The sequence below is a fragment of the Oncorhynchus clarkii genome, chromosome 17, assembly GCF_045791955.1.
Source record: "Oncorhynchus clarkii lewisi isolate Uvic-CL-2024 chromosome 17, UVic_Ocla_1.0, whole genome shotgun sequence".
Classification (NCBI taxonomy): domain Eukaryota; kingdom Metazoa; phylum Chordata; class Actinopteri; order Salmoniformes; family Salmonidae; genus Oncorhynchus; species Oncorhynchus clarkii.
In genome coordinates, this window is record NC_092163.1 from 36,160,287 (window position 1) to 36,177,514 (window position 17,228).

Sequence of the window (17,228 nt, forward strand, 5' to 3'; positions counted from 1 at the left end):
CATAAAATGTTTCTTCATAAACTACCTATTTGATGGATAATTCCTTTAAAATGTTGGGCACCATATCACAAATCAATTTCCGTTTGGAATTAAATAAAATATTTTTTAATTTATCAAAGTAAAGAAAAAATACAAACACACAAAGGCTAAATATTTTGACCAGTTTCATAATTTAATACATAAAATTGAGCTAACAACATGGAAATAAGAGTAAAAAGATGTTAATGTTGAGGAATCAAAGTGAGAAATGTTCATTAGTCTCAGACACCGTTATGAACTTGTTACGAGACTAGCCATATTGTCATAACAGTCCAATACTGTGCTTATACCTGTACTAATAAAATCCAATAAAACACATTACAAGCAAGCACAAGTTAACGTTAGTTTAATTGAGTTGAGAAGCCCTATTCAACATAAGATTTAAAAATCATGGACAGATCTTGTCATGGCTCTCCTACTGAATGGAAGGCATGGAACCAATTTATGGTTCTGCTGTTAAAAGATGTTTGGTCTTACACATTTGATACAACAATGTTTGTCGATCAAATAGCTTAAACTAGTTTGCAAGTTTGGGCTATTGTAATATTGTTATTGCACGTGACGCACCATACCTAGGGTCTAAAGCATGGCAGGTGTAAATGTAATGTCATGCCAGAACTGCTTATTTCATGTAATAAGAGCATATGTAAAAAAATAAAATAAACATATCTATACTGAACAAAAATATAAACGCAACATGCAACATTTTCAACTGAGTTACAGTTCATATAAAGAAATCAGTCAATTGAAATAAATTGATTCGGCCCTAATCTATGGATTTCACATGACTGATCAAGGGCCTAGACTTGGGTGTGCCTGGGAGGGCATAAGCCCACCCACATGGGAGCCAGGCCCAATCCACTGGGGAGCTGGCCCAGCCAATCAGAATGGGGTTTTCCCCACAAAAGGGCTTTATTACACACAGAAATACTCCTCAGCTGTCCGGGTGATTGAGCTCAGACGATACCCCAGGTGAAGAAGCCGGATGTGGAGGTCCTGGGCTGTAAGTGGTTACACATGTTCTGCAATTGTGATACCAGTTGGACCTCCTGCCAAATACTCTAAAACGATTTTGGAGGCGGCTTATGGTAGGGAAATTCTCTGGCATCAGCTCTGGTGGACACTCCTGCAGTCAGCATGCCAATTGGACGCTTCCTCAAAACTTGAGACATCGGTGGCGTTGTGGTGTGTGACAAAACAGCACATTTTAGAGTGGCCTTTTATTGTCCCCAGCATAAGGTGCACCTGTGTAATGATACTTCTGTTTAATCAGCTTCTTGATAGCACACACACACACACCTGTCAGGTGGATGGATTATCTTGGAAAATAAAAAATGCTCACTAACAGGGATGTAAACACGTTTGTGCACAAAATATGAGAGAAATACACTTTTTGTGTGTATGGAAATCTCTGTGGTCTTTTTACTTCAGCTGACGAAACATGGGACCAACACTTCACATATTGCGTTCATATTTTTTTTTTCAGTATTCATAAAAAGAAAGTTGAAGTTGATTTATTGATTGATTCACCACTGTATTTATGAAAATGTTACCCGCACAGTTTACTGAGATCATGTGTTATTGGTTTAGCTTGGCAGATAACATGCCTGGCATGACATTCACACCTGCCGCTCCAGATCAGAGCACCGCTCAAGGACAGGTATGATGTTTGCATCACGTGCAACAATTTCTTTGTGACATTTTGCAATTCACTATAACCTGTTGAATCTGAGATAACACTAAGGTTAATTACATGTTGAATATACTTGTCTTACACAACACAAACACAATTCAGACGCAGATGTTTAAATTGCAAAACAATATAAGAACATATGTGAAATACAGTACATTTTAGTGGTCAGATAAAAAAATAATAGAAAAAGTAGAGTACAGTAAATGTCATATAATAGTCCCCTTTATACAGTGACACAGTTCATGGTGTCCTTCTGTTGTCGATAGGTCCAATTCTGTGAGGAGGGACAAATATAGGATTGTATTTGGATAACCTGGGGAAAATGACTGAAAACATCCATGTGTAAAATACATTACATACAGTAAATACAGTTACATACAAAACAAACATGTGGATTTTTTTTTTGTTTAACTCCCCAGACATGAATACAGGCAAACTACAGATGGTGAATCGTGACCTCATTATTACAAACAAACTTACCAAACTCAGAGCTCAAACCTCAGTTGACTTTCTAATGGCCACATTTTGAACCTGTGGTGGAAAAAAATAAAAACATAGCAAAATATAACATAACAAAATATAGCTTACCAGATCACAAAGAGGTGAATTTTCACTTAGCCTCCCATTGACATCAGTGTATGACTTAATTTTTTTTACTATTGTTATTTGCCATTTTTATGCTTTATTCAAACAGTGCAGAAGTAGATGGTGATGCAGGAGGTTAAGAAGGGAGACGCAGGCGGTAAGGCCGGACCTGGTCTTCAGTGGGGAGGCATACCTGCGATAGCGCCAGCCGTGTTTCCACTATACCACAGGCTCTACACCACCCCAATGCATGACTAGGTTGACGTTTGATTTAGAATTCACCCTAATAGTATTATAATCCTTGCGAAGTTGTACAACTTATGGTTAGGCTAAACCCACACCTTAGGTGGATCCTTAGTCATGGCTGGTGGTCTGTGTGGGAGCAAGGGCGTGGTGGTTCTCTCTGTGGACCGGGTGGGACTCTTGGCCTTGTGGAGGTTGGCTTCGGGTCTGCGGGCTAGCACCTCCTTCAGGCCGACGACGGAGGCGCACACGGAGGAGGCGTCCTCCGCCTCTCTACCAATTGCGGAGTGACAGCTGTGGCTGGAGCTGCTGAAGCCGCTCACGCTCTCTCCTGAAGACTCGGAGCTGTTCACTGGAATAGGAAGGGGAACCCGTAAGACTTGTCCACATTCTAACCTGAAAGGAGTGCTCGGAGAAAGGAGTGCTCGGAGAAAGGAGTGCTCGGAGAAAGGAGTGCTCAGAGGACTGTTGATTTAGGATCAGGTCCCACCTCTTATTCATTGTGACTCAAATGGTCCAAACTAATCCGAGATCAGCACTCCTACATTACTAGACGCTTAGTAAATATGGGCTCAGGGCTTTTAAATGACTGATCCTTTATACATTGTCTTTAGTTCAATCATAAATGAGAACATAGATCCTCTGTCATATCAATAAAGCATTCCCACATGCAATAAGTTATCTGCCTGGCAGTGAGACTCAAGTTTGGGAAAGCACATATTCACCATAAAAATTCCCCTTTATAATAAAGCATTCCATTCATTGTTGCGTTTGCAGACTTATGTAAGATAGGCTACTATTGCTAATGTGATGAGTAAATTGGAAGGTCATAATTTAAGATAATAACATAACTCTCTCTCTCACCTATTGTCTCGACCTCTGAATGCTCAGCTATGAGAAGCCAACAGACATTTACTTCTGAGGTGGTGACCTGTTGCACCATGTATAACAACTGTGACTATTACTTGACCCTGCTGATCATCTGTGAATGCTTGAACATCTTGAAGAATGATCTCGCCATGTACTCTTATAATCTCCATCGGCACAGCCAGAAGAGGACTGGCCACCTAGGTTCCTGCCTTTCTAGGGAGTTTTCTAGCCAATATTCATCGTTTGCTCTTTGGGTTTTAGGCTGGGTTTCTGTATAGGCACTTCGTGGCATCTGATGATTGAAATTGTATTTATTTGTTTACAGAGAATTATGGGGGATCTGTGATTTCTTAATCTGGCCCTGTGGATTTAAGTAAAACGTTTTGGGGGAAAAAGAATACTACATTTATTTATGTTGAGTTTCAGCAAATCCAATCAGTTTTTCACATTGAATCAATGTCATCAGCTATGAATCAATGTGAATCAATGATATTGAATCACCAGATATTACTTTGCCCAGTGGGTTGTGTGCATGATTTATTCTATGAAGTAAATTATCCCATGTCAGTTTTTGATTCCCAAATGGTGGGTTGGGTTTGGGACCAAGTGCTGGGCCATCATGACTGCGTGGCCACGCACGCCTCCAACTCAATCATCAAGTTTGCAGACGATACAACAGTAGAAGGCTTGATTACCAACAATGACGAGACAGCCTACAGAGAGGAGGTGATGGCTCTGGGAGTGTGGTGCCAGGATAATATCCTCTACCTCAACATCAACAAAACATAGATGATCATGGACTTCAGGAAACAGCAGATGGAGCACACCCTTATCCACATCGATAGAACAGCAGTGGAGAAGGTGAAAAGCTTCAAGTTCCTCGGTGTACACATCACTGACCATCTGAAATGGTCCACCCACACAGACAGTGTGTTGAAGAAGGTGCAACAGCACCTCTTGAACCTTAGGATGCTGCAGAAATTTGACTTGGCACCAAAAACCCTCAAACTTTTATAGATGCACAATTGAGAGCATCCTGTCGGGCTGTATCACCGCCTGGTACGGCAACTGCACCTCCCATAACCGCAGGGCTCTCCAGAGGGTGGTGCGGTCTGCCCAACGCATCAAAGGGGGCAAACTACCTGCCCTTCAGGACACCTATACCACCTGATATCACAGGAAGGCCAAAAAGATCATCAAGGACATCAACCACAAGAGCCACTGCCTGTTCATCCCGCTATCATCCAGAAGGCGAGGTCAGTACAGGTGCATCAAAGCTGAGACCGAGAGACTGAAAAATTGCTTATATCTCAAGGCAATCAGACTGTTAAATAGCCATCACTAACACATTAGAGGCTACTGCCTATATACATAGACTTGAAATCACTGGCCACTTTAACAATGGAACACTAGTCACTTTAATAATGTTTACATATTTTGCATTATCCATCTCATACAGTACGTATATACTGTATCTTAGTCTATGCCGCTCTGACATTGCTCGTCCATATATTTATATATTCTTGATTCCATTCCTTTACTTAGATTTGTGTGTATTGTTGTGAAATTGTTAGATATTACCTGTTAGATATTACTGTACTGTTGGAGCTAGGAGCACAAGCATTTCGCTACACCCGCAATAACATCTGCTAAATACGTGTATGTGACCAGTAAAATTTTATTTGATCATAGCTGCTTAATTTTGGGCTGTGGTATGAGATTAGGTCCTCTCTAGAAATAGATCACTCGCTCTTCATTTTTGGGGTCACAGAAAAATCCCCACCATTTTTGGAGGCTGGGTCACTCATAGCACAAACATTTCTGAGAACCACCTAGCCTCTCTCAACAGTAGCTGTGTCTTACAACAAATAGGAATGATAGGAAGAGAGTCTGACCCTGTAAACAGCATTTGGACAAGGAGACAGCAATTCATGCTTTGGATTTGTTTAACTGGCTACTGTCAAAACCAAATGCAAACTTCTCCCCAAATTAGCATGTTTTAATGTATATTCCCCAAACGAGCTACCCTTCTCATTATATCCACTCACTCAGTAGATTCTGACTTCCGCTCTCCTGGTCCATGTCATCCTCCTCCTGGACCCCAGGGGGTGGGGAGTACCCCCCGTGACCCCCTGCCCCCCTCCGCTTCGGGCCACACAGGTACCCCTCCACGGCGGACGACAGGGACCCTCTCCCAGAGGACGAAGAGGAGTGGCTGCCGGAAGACGACGAACAGCTCCCCGAGCCAATGGAGTTAGGCCGCAGCACAGGACACCCGCCCTGCGAGCTAGACGTCCCCGAGGAGGCCAACGCCTTGGATTCTGGGAGGGCCAGATGAAATCAAATTGTGTAAGACGGGACATGAATGAGACAAAAATAGAAATTCCAGAGGATCAACCAGGACCTCGGAAACACATATTTATGATGGTGTTAATTTGTTACTAAGAAGAACCATTCCAATTATATTCTAATTGAAATTCTATTATGGGTGTGTACCTCTTCCCATCAGAGCACAATTGACTGCCCTGTCGTTGATGGCCGCATCGCTAGGCTGGATGTCCATGAAGGGCTTGTTCCCAATACCCATGAACACCCTCTCCTGCATACGAATCTCTAGAATATAGCAAACAAAATACTGTTTAAACATTGACCTATTTTGAGAAATGGGCTGGCCGAGATACATTTGTCTTGGAGCAAGGCACAACATGTTACCATGGACAGAGGGAAGTGGAAGGATCTAATTTTGGCCTTACATATGTGACAAGGGAATGAAAATGATTTAATTGACATATAAGGGTAGGAACACAACACCAAAACTCAAACATTGACCCAATAAATACTATGGCTGTGTACTAGTCTCATTCCAAGATGTGTATTTGAACAGTACATCAGGTAGAGTGCTTTAATTTACTACTTTGTTGCAACAGCTTCCCGTCATGACCCTCGCTGCTTCTACTTAAAATCCAGGTTAATAGTACTGGCAAGGCGAGCTGCATGCCAGACGCCTGACATTTTTATTTTCATTGCCTCTATTCCTTCATGACCACCTGACCAAATGATCACAGTTGAAAGTGTTGGATTGGTGTACGTCATATTGCACTCACCCATCAATTCCATTCACATCAGTGGGAATGCGGGAAAGAGAATGGCATACTACATGACTGCGAGAAACCAATAAAACCTACAGGTGTTGGATCTTAATTTGATCACTCTCGTTCAAATCTTGTTGCTGCAGGATCATTTTGCAGTGACAATACAGGTCAAATTAAGATCCAACATCTTTACTACTACTACATACTTCACTTCTGGCACATGAATGTATGACAGTTCTGAAAATGTTACCACAGGTGTAGGATCTTATTGTGGCCAGTATTGTAGCAGCAAATTCATTCTGCAGAAACAGGATTTTATCATTTAGTCCATAATGTTGCTTGATCAGTGGTAAGGCTATTAGCTGGCCAAAATTAGGCTACATGAAAAGGGGAATACTGTTCATATAACCGTGTGTTGTTCTATTTATTTCAGTGCATTTATATGAATCATGAAACTACATTTCTTCAGTACAGAAAAATTCTCAGCAACAAAAACTGATCCAATTAAGATCCTACATCTGTAGCTTTCAAATCCTTGCTCCTCAATTGACGTTTAGTAATGTTTTCCGTCACAGACCAGATCACCTGAGGACTCTTTCTGGTAATTCTGAGAGACCTGAATGGCTGGGTGACTTCTGACCTCTATTGTGTACAGCCTGCTCCCAGAGGATGCGCTCAAGGTCTTTGGTCCAGGCATCCTTCACCTCACTGTTCCCGGCCTGCAGCGTGTACGTGTCCTGGGACTTCCTCCTTCGGAACCAGATCTCAAAGCACAGCCCGCTGTCCCCCGAGTTATGGGTCATCCCAATGTCAGAGGTCTGTCAAAATAGACATGGCTTTTACATAAATACAACGTTATGAAGACTATAAAGGCCTACACTTTACGGATATTACTGTGTACAACTTCGTCTTAATTTCTGCTTAGAAATTAATCACCCTAGACCACGTGTCAAACTCATTCCACAGAGGGCCGAGTGTGTACTTGATTGATAAATTAAGGTCACTAATTAGTAAAGAACTCCCCTCACCTGGTTGTCTAGGTCTTAATTGAAAGGAAAAACCCAAAACTCGCGGACACAAGGCCCTCCATGGAATGAGTATGAAACCCCTGCCCTAGACAGACGAGGTCATCTGCAGTGCACGGTTCCCTTCTCCATTTTAAAGTAGGGGTATGTGTTAATGTATCATATACAGTTCTGCTAAGCAATAGTGGAAGTTAAATGTTAGGAGTGTAGATAATGGGACATTCCATATAATGCTCTTTTGTGTCACACAAGGCCTTTTTATAACTTAAACATGTGTTTCAATGAAAGCCAAGGGAAGTGGCTTTAGCAAAATATTCATATTGGGGTATATTGACTGTCTGCACACCTTAAATGACTGTTTGTAGACATAAGTGTCATTGCCCACATCAGTCCACTTGGTCTTGCTGAAGAGGACGAGGTCCTGGAAGAGGAAGATGTGGCGGAAACATTTCTTCTTCCTGAAGGACACCAGGAACTCGTCCTGACGAATCAGCTGCCCCTGCTCCTTCAGGTTGACCTAGAGGCAAAAAAAGATGACATTGAGGGCAGGCTGTATTCTGCCAGGATATTTCTAAGGCAAGATAAACCATTTCTAGTACCTTGACATTTGACAATATACTGTAATTCACCCCCTGATAGGAACAAACTAGCATGTTTTTTAGGTTCCCGAACAACCTCACAAATGTGGTAGATGGTTATCTGGGTCAGGTGGGTAAATCATTATGCCAAAGTGAGTTTCACCTGAAAAAAAGGTTGATGACCTCTGCACTATACTGTATGACCGCAAGGTCAGTTGCCAATGCACAGTAGACCAGAGCCAAGTGGTGCATTGAAGTTCAGAGATAACAAGTGCGGTCAACTGCATGGGAAGTATACAGGTCTAAAAGGAGTGAAAGGTTTAAACAAGCTTGTGATCTTACAAAAAATGAACGCAACCAAACTACCTCACAAACTCGTTATCTCTCTCAGAACGATCTTCTTGGCCCTAACCTAACTTCAAGGCAGGTCACTCAACTGAGACTGCTCTTCTCTGTGCCAGAGAGGCTCTCCGCACTGCCAAAGCTGACTGTCTCTCTCTCCTCTGTTCTCATCCTCCAAGCTCAATCCACCGCCTTAGACACTGTGAACCATCAGATCCTCCTCTACACCCTCTCAGGGCTGGGCGTCTCAGGCTCTGCACACTCTCTGATATCATCTGTCATGACTCTCCTGGCTGAGGATACAAGGCCCCAGATCAGATTAGCAAATGGCTGACGATGACCAGGGTTTCAAGCCCTTTCGGAGAGCCTCTGACACAGAGAAGAGCAGTATCAGTTGAGATATTGGATAAAAATGTTGCTTTTCTATGTCTTGTCACAATAAAACCAGGATCGGTGCTAGAACATTGGTCGTGGATGAAGTGAGTTCCCTGGGCCACAATGAAAATGGCTTTGAGCACTTGTTTTTTTTTAAACTAACAATATCGGACCACCTATTACTCTTGTCCACTCCCCCATACCCCAATCCATCGTAATTTCCTATTCTTCCCTATCTATTCTACAGTTTGTTCTTACATACTGGAACTGATATGAGACAGACAACTAGCATCCCACACAGTTGTTCCAAGGATAAAGTTGCCTCGGAAGTAGTATGTCCTATGCAACACTACAACAGTGAAAAACCAACAGTCCAGTCTAGTCCTGTCCTGTCCTGTCTTGTCTTGTCTTGCCCAGACCTCTCCTCTACTCTCAGATGACCTCATCCCCCACCCAACCCCACATGTCTACTACGGTACACCCAGAAATAAGAGGATGTGTAAGAACGTAATGTTTAGATAGGGACATATACTACCGGTCAAAAGTTTTAGAACACCTACTCATTCAAGTGTTTTTCTTTTTATTTACTATTTTCTACAGTGTAGAATAATAGTGAAGACATCAAAACTATGAAATAACACATATGGAATCATGTAGTAACCCCCAAAAAATTAAACAAATCCAAAAATATTTTATATTTGAGATTCTTCAAAGTAGCCACCCTTTGCCTCGATGACAGCTTTGCACACTCTTGGCATTCTCTTAACCAGCTTCATGAGGTAGTCACCTGGAATGAATTTCAATTAACAGATGTGCCTTGTTAGAAGTTAGTTTGTGGAATTTCTTTCCCTCTTAATGCATTTGAGCCAATCAGTTGGTTGTGTTGTGACAAGATGGGAGGAGGGGGGGGGGGGGGGGGGGGGGGGGTATACAGAATATAGCCGTATTTGGTAAAAGACCAAATCCATATTATTGCAAGAACAGCTCAATAAGAAACGACAGTCCATCATTACTTTAAGACATGAAGGTCAGTCGATATGGAATATTTCAAGAACTATAAAAGTTTCTTCAAGAGCAGTCCCAAAAACCATCAAGCGCTATGATGAAACTGGCTCTCATGAGGACTGCCACAGGAAAGGAAGACCCAGAGTTACCTCTGCTGAGGATAAGTTCATTAGAGTTACCACCCTCAGAAATTGCAGCCAAAATAAATGCTTCAGAGTTCAAGTAACAGACACATCTTAACATCAACTGTTCAGAGACTGTGAATCAGGCCTTCATGGGCAAATTTCTGCAAAGAAACCACTACTAAAGGACACCAATAATAAGAAGAGACTTGCGTGGGCCAAGAAACATGAGCAACAGACATCAGACCGGTGGAAATTTGTCCTTTGGTCTGGAGTCCAAATTGGAGATTTTGGTTCCAACCTCCATATCTTTGTGAGACGCGGTGTGGGTGAACGGTTGATCTCTGCATGTGTATTTCCCACCGTAAAGCATGGAGGAGGAATTGTTATAGTGTGGGGGTGCTTTGCTGGTGACACGGTCAGTGATTTATTTAGAATTAAAGGCACACTTAACCAGCATGGCTACCACAGCATTCTGCAGCGCTATGCCATCCCATCTGGTTTGCGCTTAGTGGGACTATCATTTGTTTTTCAACAGGACAATAACCCAAAACACCTTCAGGCTGTGTGAGGGCTATTTTACGAAGAAGGAGAGTGATGGAGTTCTGCATCAGATGACCTGGCCTCCACAATCCCCCGACCTCAACCAAAGTGAGATGGTTTGGGATGAGTCAGATCAGAGTGAAGGAAAAGAGGCCAGCATATATGGGAACTCTTCAATACTGTTGAAAAAGCATTCCAGGTTCCAGCATTCCTGGTTGAGAGAATGCCAAGAGTGTGCAAAGGTGGCTTTTTGAAGAATCTCAAATATTGTCACGTTGTATGAGACAGGAGCAGGAATAGGAAATAGTTTTTTTTAAATCCTCTACTCAAAATGGAGTACATCATGAACATGACGAGGACGAAGCTCAAACCAAACACATATATACATACGTGTGTGTGTGTGTGTGTATGTATATATATATATATATATATCACATATATATCACATATATATCACATATATCACATATAAAATACAGGGCTGTAATCCAAACAAAGAGCTAGGTATAAACCTGTAATAAATACACAGGACGAAACCCGTAATAACAAGTGCACACTAACACGGTAACACGCAAGCCTATACAACAGACCACAGGCACTCACAAGACCAACAGACATGGAACAATAATCAACAAGAGCAATGGGGAACAGAGGGCACATATATACACATGCTTATCAGTGGGAATGGGAACCAGGTGTGCATAATGAGACAAGACCGTCCGGGGTTGGTGGTAATGATCGAGTTCAGTGACGCCTGGAAAGCCGGTGATGTAGACCTGAACGGAATGAGCACAGGTACTGGGGGAACAAATATTTGTGACAAATATAAAATATATTTTGAAATGTTTAACACTTTTCTGGTTATTACATGATTCCATATGTGTTATTTCAGAGCTTTGATGTCTTCACTATTATTCTGCAATGTAGAAAATAGTAAAAAGAAAGAAAAACCCTGGTATTAGTAGGTGTACTAAAATTTGGACCGGTAGTATATATGGAATAAAGATGGAGTTTCTGCCTCTGCTTGCTCTTTAGGGTCTAGCCCAGGTTACTGTAAAAGCACACGTGACAGCTGCCGATAACCCCCACTAAAAAAGGGATTCATGAATACATGTGATTGATTGGCTTCACCCCCTAACACTCACGTCACAGTCCTGTATGTCGTCCATGGCCAGCAGGTTGTTGCCATGGCGCAACTGGAACTGGATGACTTCAAGGGCACGCCTGACTTCGGCCTCCTCGCGGCCCCGGTGGGGCCCGCAATCCCTCACCATGTCCTGCAGCAGCAGGCTGTACTTGCTGATCCGCTGCACCGGCTTCAGCAGATATGATGACAGGTCCATCTTGTCGCCCAGCTCTATCTGTTTTTGCTAAAGTGTTGGGAAGATATACAGTGCATTCGTAAAGTATTCAGACCCTTTGACTTTTTACACATTTTGTTACGTTACAGCCTAATTCGAAAATGTATCAAATATTTTTTTCCCCTCATCAATCTACACCCAATAACCATACTGACAAAGATAAAACAGGTTTTTAGAAAAAACTGAAATATCACATTTATATAAGTATTCAGACCCTTTACCCAGTACTTTGTTGAAGCACCTTTGGCAGTGATTACAGCCTTGAGTCTTCTTGGGTATGATGGTACAAGCTTGGCACACCTGTATTTGGGCAATTTCTCACATTGTTCTCTGCAGATCCTCTCAAGCGCTGTCAGGTTGGATGGGGAATGTCGCTGCACAGTTATTTTTAGGTCTCTCCAGAGATGTTTGATAGGGTTCAAGTCCGGGTTCTGGCTGGGCCACTCAAGGACATTCAGAGATTTGTCCCCAAAGGCACTCTTGCATTGTCTTGGCTATGTGCTTAGGGTCGTTGTCCTGTTGGAAGATGAACCGTCGCCCGAGTCTAAGGTCCTGAGCGCTCTGGAGCAGGTTTTCATCAAGGATCTCTCTGTACTTTGCTCCGTTCATCTTTCCCCTCGATCCTGACTTGTCTCCCAGTCCCTGCCGCTGGAAAACATCCCCACAGCATGATGCTGCCACCACCAGGCTTCACCGTAGGGATAGTGCCAGGTTTCCTCCAGACGTGATGTAGGGTCAAGGAAATGGTTTACACTAGAGAAAGCTTGCTGACAATGACTTGTTGATAAAAACACAAGCTGGCAATCCATAGACAAGATGTTGGTGTGTGTGACCCGAGATAGCCTGGATGAGTTTAGAACACTCTCTCAACAATCTCAGATCTTCTTCGAATCTGGGAAACTAAGCCGGGTTGGGAGTAAAACAACATCCCGTGCGGATAACCAAGAGATGGACCAAGGTGGCTTATGGGAGGGGTTGAACCAGCCCTCACTAAGCATTTTTAGGTCCTATATTATATCTGTTTGTTAATTTTCAGTTAGTCAAGACTGTTGGTTGGACCAGTCTCAATATTGCAGTAATTAATCCATAATGAATAAAGATGATCGTCTGAAGAAATGACAAAGTCTCTCTCACTTGATTAGAATATTCCACCACAGCTGTCATGTGCCTTTTACTGTGGAGTGGCTTCCGTCTGGACACTCTACCATCAAAGGCCTGATTGGTGGAGTGCTGCAGAGATGGTTATCCTTCTGGAAGGTCCTCTGTGGAGATGAGAGAAACTCTGGAGCTCTGTCAGATTGACCATAGGGTTCTTGGTCACCTCCCTGACCAAGGTCCTTCTCACCCAATTGCTCAGTCTGGCCAGGCTCTAGGAAGGGTCTTTGTGATTACAAACTTCTTCCATTTAAGAATGATGGAGGTCACGTTGTTCTTGGGGAGCTTCAATACTTCAGGAATGTTTTGATACCCTTCCCCAGATCTGTGCCTCGACACAATCCTGTTTCGGAGCTCTACGGACAATTCCTTCGACCTCATGGCATGGTTTTTGCTCTGACATGCACTGTCAAATGTGGGACCTTATATAGACAGGTGTGTGCCTTTCCAAATCATGTCCAATCAATTTAATTTACCACAGGTGGACTCCAATCAAGGTGTAGAAGCATCTCAAGGATGATCAATGGAAACAGGATGCACCTGAGCTCAATTTTGAGTCTCATAGAAAAGGGTCTGAATACTTACGTAAACAAGGTATTTCTGTTTTTGTTTCTAATAAAAAAAATTCTTAATCTAAAAACCTGTTTTCAATTTGTCTGTCACGACTTCCGCCGAAGTTGGCTCCCCTGCCTGTTCGGGCGGTGCTCGGCGGTCGTCGTCACCGTCCTACTAGCCACCATCGATCCCTTTTTCGTTTGTCTGTTGGTTTTGTCTTATTAGTTTCACCTGTGTGTATTTTAGTTTATTGACGTCCTTATTTATAGTAGGTTGTCCCGCCCTTGTTTCGTGCGGGATTGTTTTGGTTTCATGTATTTTAGTGATTACGTATCGTGCTATTTGCTCCGATATATCTTAATCCTGTGTTGGATTATTTCACCCGTGTTTTCGGGTTTTCAGTGTTTGTTCCGGAGAATAAACTATCGACTCATTGCACCTGCTCTCTGCGCTTGATTCCACCTACCTTGTGAATACGTGACAGAATCCCGCACCGCCCATGGAATCAGCAGGAGCAGCCGCGTCTCCTCTCCCATCGATGGAGGAGAGAGTCCTCCACCACACCAGCGTGCTCCATCGGATTGGTTCTGCCATGGACCAAATGATGGAGAGGATGGATCGATGGGAGAGGAGTGGTCTTCCCACATCATCACTAGCACCCCCTTCTCCAGCACCTCCTGTTCCTGTGACCACATCTGGCTCCGGGGCTCTGCGGTTGACGCTCCCACGGGAGTATGACGGAACGGCGGCTGGGTGCCAGGGTTTCCTCCTTCAACTGGAGCTATACCTGGCTACCGTGCGTCCTGCTCCCTCTGGAGAGGAGAGCGTGAGCGCCCTCGTCTCCTGCTTGACTGGGCGAGCCCTCGAGTGGGCCAACGCAGTATGGAATGGCCCGGACTCGGCGAGGGATAATTACCCAGAGTTCACCCGCCGATTCCGAGCTGTTTTTGACCATCCACCAGAGGGTCGGGCGGCGGGTGAACGGCTGTTCCACCTGCGGCAGGAGACGAGGAGCGCTCAGGACTTTGCTCTGGAGTTCAGGACCCTGGCCGCAGGAGCAGGATGGAACGACAGGGCCTTGGTCGACCATTTCAGATGCAGTCTCAGGGAGGACGTCCGCAGGGAGCTGGCATGTCGGGACACCACCTGCACACTGGATGAGCTCATTGACTTGGCTATCCGTCTCGACAATCTGCTGGCTGCTCGCGGGCGTTCGGATCAGGCCCTGTCGTTTCCACTTCCCAGCCCTCCTGCCCCTATCCCTATGGAATTAGGAGGGGCAGCTTCGAGGGAGACCGGAGGAGGAGTGTCCTCCTGCACCAGTTGTGGTCGACGAGGGCACACGTCAGACCGGTGCTGGAGGAACTCGTCTGGGAGTCGGGATGGCAGGCGGAGCACTGCTCGATCACCCCAGGTGAGTAAGCACCAGACTCACCCAGAGCCTCCTGTCGGTCATGTGTATGTTTTGATTTCTTTCCCTGGGTTTTTCCCCTCTCTACAGCATAAGGCGCTAGTCGATTCAGGCGCAGCTGGGAATTTCATGGATCGTGGGCTTGCGTTAAGGCTAGGGATTCCCCTGGTGTCGGTAGATCAACCTTTCCCCGTGCACTCATTAGATAGCCGACCATTAGGGTCAGGAGTGATTAGGGAGGCTACGGTGCCACTGGACATGGTAACGCAGGGGGATCATAAGGAGCAGATTAGTCTGTTCCTTATAGATTCACCTGCGTTTCCGGTGGTGTTGGGGGTTCCCTGGTTAGCTCAACACAACCCGGTGATTTCCTGGCGACAGGGGGCTCTTAAGGGGTGGTCAGAGGAGTGTTCAGGTAGGTGTAGAGGAGTTGCCGTTGGTGCGACTACGGTGGAGAGTCCAGACCAAGTTTCCACCGTGCGCATTCCCTCTGAATATGCCGATTTGGCTATCGCCTTCAGTAAAAAGAAGGCGACCCAATTACCACCTCATCGTCGAGAGGACTGCGTGATAAACCTTCTGGAGAACGCTGCACTTCCTAGGAGTCACGTGTATCCATTGTCCCAGGAGGAGACGGTAGCGATGGAAACATACGTTACTGAATCACTGAGACAGGGGTACATTCGGCCCTCCGCATCACCCGTCTCCTCGAGCTTCTTTTTTGTGAAGAAGAAGGATGGAGGTCTGCGTCCGTGCATTGATTATAGAGGTCTAAATTCCATCACAGTGGGGTTTAGTTACCCACTACCTCTCATCGCCACGGCGGTGGAATCATTTCACGGGGCGCGCTTCTTCACAAAACTGGACCTGAGGAGCGCGTATAATCTGGTGCGTATCCGGGGAGGGGATGAGTGGAAAACTGCATTCAGTACTACATCTGGTCATTATGAGTACCGCGTCATGCCATACGGGTTGAAGAATGCTCCAGCCGTTTTCCAATCCTTCGTAGACGAGATTCTCCGAGACCTGCTCGGGCAGGGAGTGGTAGTGTACATCGATGACATCTTGATCTATTCTGCCACACGCGCGGCGCATGTGTCTCTGGTGCGTAAGGTACTTGGGCGACTGCTGGAGCATGATCTGTATTGCAAGGCGGAGAAATGTGAGTTTTTCAAACAGTCCGTTTCCTTCCTGGGATATCGTATTTCCACCTCTGGGGTGGTGATGGAGGATGACCGCGTTACAGCCGTGCGTAATTGGCCGACTCCGACCACGGTGAAAGAGGTGCAGCGGTTTTTAGGGTTTGCCAATTACTACCGGAGGTTTATCCGGGGTTTTGGTCAGGTAGCTGCTCCCATCACCTCGCTGCTGAAGGGAGGACCGGTGCGCTTGCGCTGGTCAGCAGAGGCGGGCAGAGCATTCACTCGTTTGAAGGAGCTGTTCACCAATGCACCCGTGTTGGCGCATCCGGACCCCTCTTTAGCGTTCATAGTGGAGGTGGATGCGTCCGAGGCTGGGGTCGGAGCCGTGCTGTCCCAACGCTCGGGCGTGCCACCCAAACTTCGCCCTTGTGCTTTTTTTTCGAGCAAGCTCAGCCCAGCGGAGCGAAACTATGATGTGGGGGACCGGGAGTTGTTAGCTGTAGTCAAGGCTCTGAAGGTGTGGAGACATTGGCTTGAGGGGGCTAAACACCCCTTTCTCATCTGGACTGACCATCGTAATCTCGAGTATATCCGGGCAGCGAAGAGAATGAATCCACGTCAGGCTAGATGGGCCATGTTTTTTACCAGATTCCGGTTTACCCTCTCATACCGGCCCGGCTCCAAAAACACCAAGGCCGACGCGCTGTCCCGCCTCTATGATACCGAGGAGCGGCCCGTTGAGCTAACTCCCATCATTTCACCGTCATGTCTCGTGGCACCGGTGGTATGGGAGGTGGACGCAGAGATAGAGGGGGCCTCACGGTCAGAGCCGGCCCCCCCCAACTGTCCAGTAGGAACCCAGTACGTACCGAGGGGGGTCCGGGACAAGCTGATTCGGTGGGCTCATACTCTCCCCTCCTCGGGTCATCCGGGCATCGAGAGGACAGTGCGGAGTCTGAGAGGGAGATACTGGTGGCCCACGCTAGCTAAAGACGTGAGATTTTATGTCTCCTCCTGCTCCGTGTGTGCTCAGAGCAAGGCTCCTCGGCACTTGCCTAGAGGGAAATTACAACCCCTCCCCGTTCCACAACG

General features: G+C 45.3%; 1 protein-coding gene across 1 annotated transcript in view; it reads right to left on the reverse strand.

Annotated features, from left to right (window-relative positions):
* Nucleotides 1–370: 370 nt before the first annotated feature.
* The window catches only part of LOC139370753 (pleckstrin homology domain-containing family G member 4B-like), a 58,201-nt gene continuing 41,343 nt past the window's right edge, over nt 371–17,228 (reverse strand). The window contains exons 17-24 of the mRNA XM_071110440.1: nt 11,658–11,882; nt 7,894–8,064; nt 7,163–7,340; nt 5,927–6,043; nt 5,479–5,751; nt 2,659–2,912; nt 2,213–2,263; nt 371–2,006 (exon numbers count right to left, since the gene is read on the reverse strand). Coding sequence (XP_070966541.1) covers nt 2,225–2,263; nt 2,659–2,912; nt 5,479–5,751; nt 5,927–6,043; nt 7,163–7,340; nt 7,894–8,064; nt 11,658–11,882 — 1,257 coding nt within the window. The 3' untranslated portion in view covers nt 371–2,006; nt 2,213–2,224. The remainder of the gene's footprint in view (nt 2,007–2,212; nt 2,264–2,658; nt 2,913–5,478; nt 5,752–5,926; nt 6,044–7,162; nt 7,341–7,893; nt 8,065–11,657; nt 11,883–17,228) is intronic.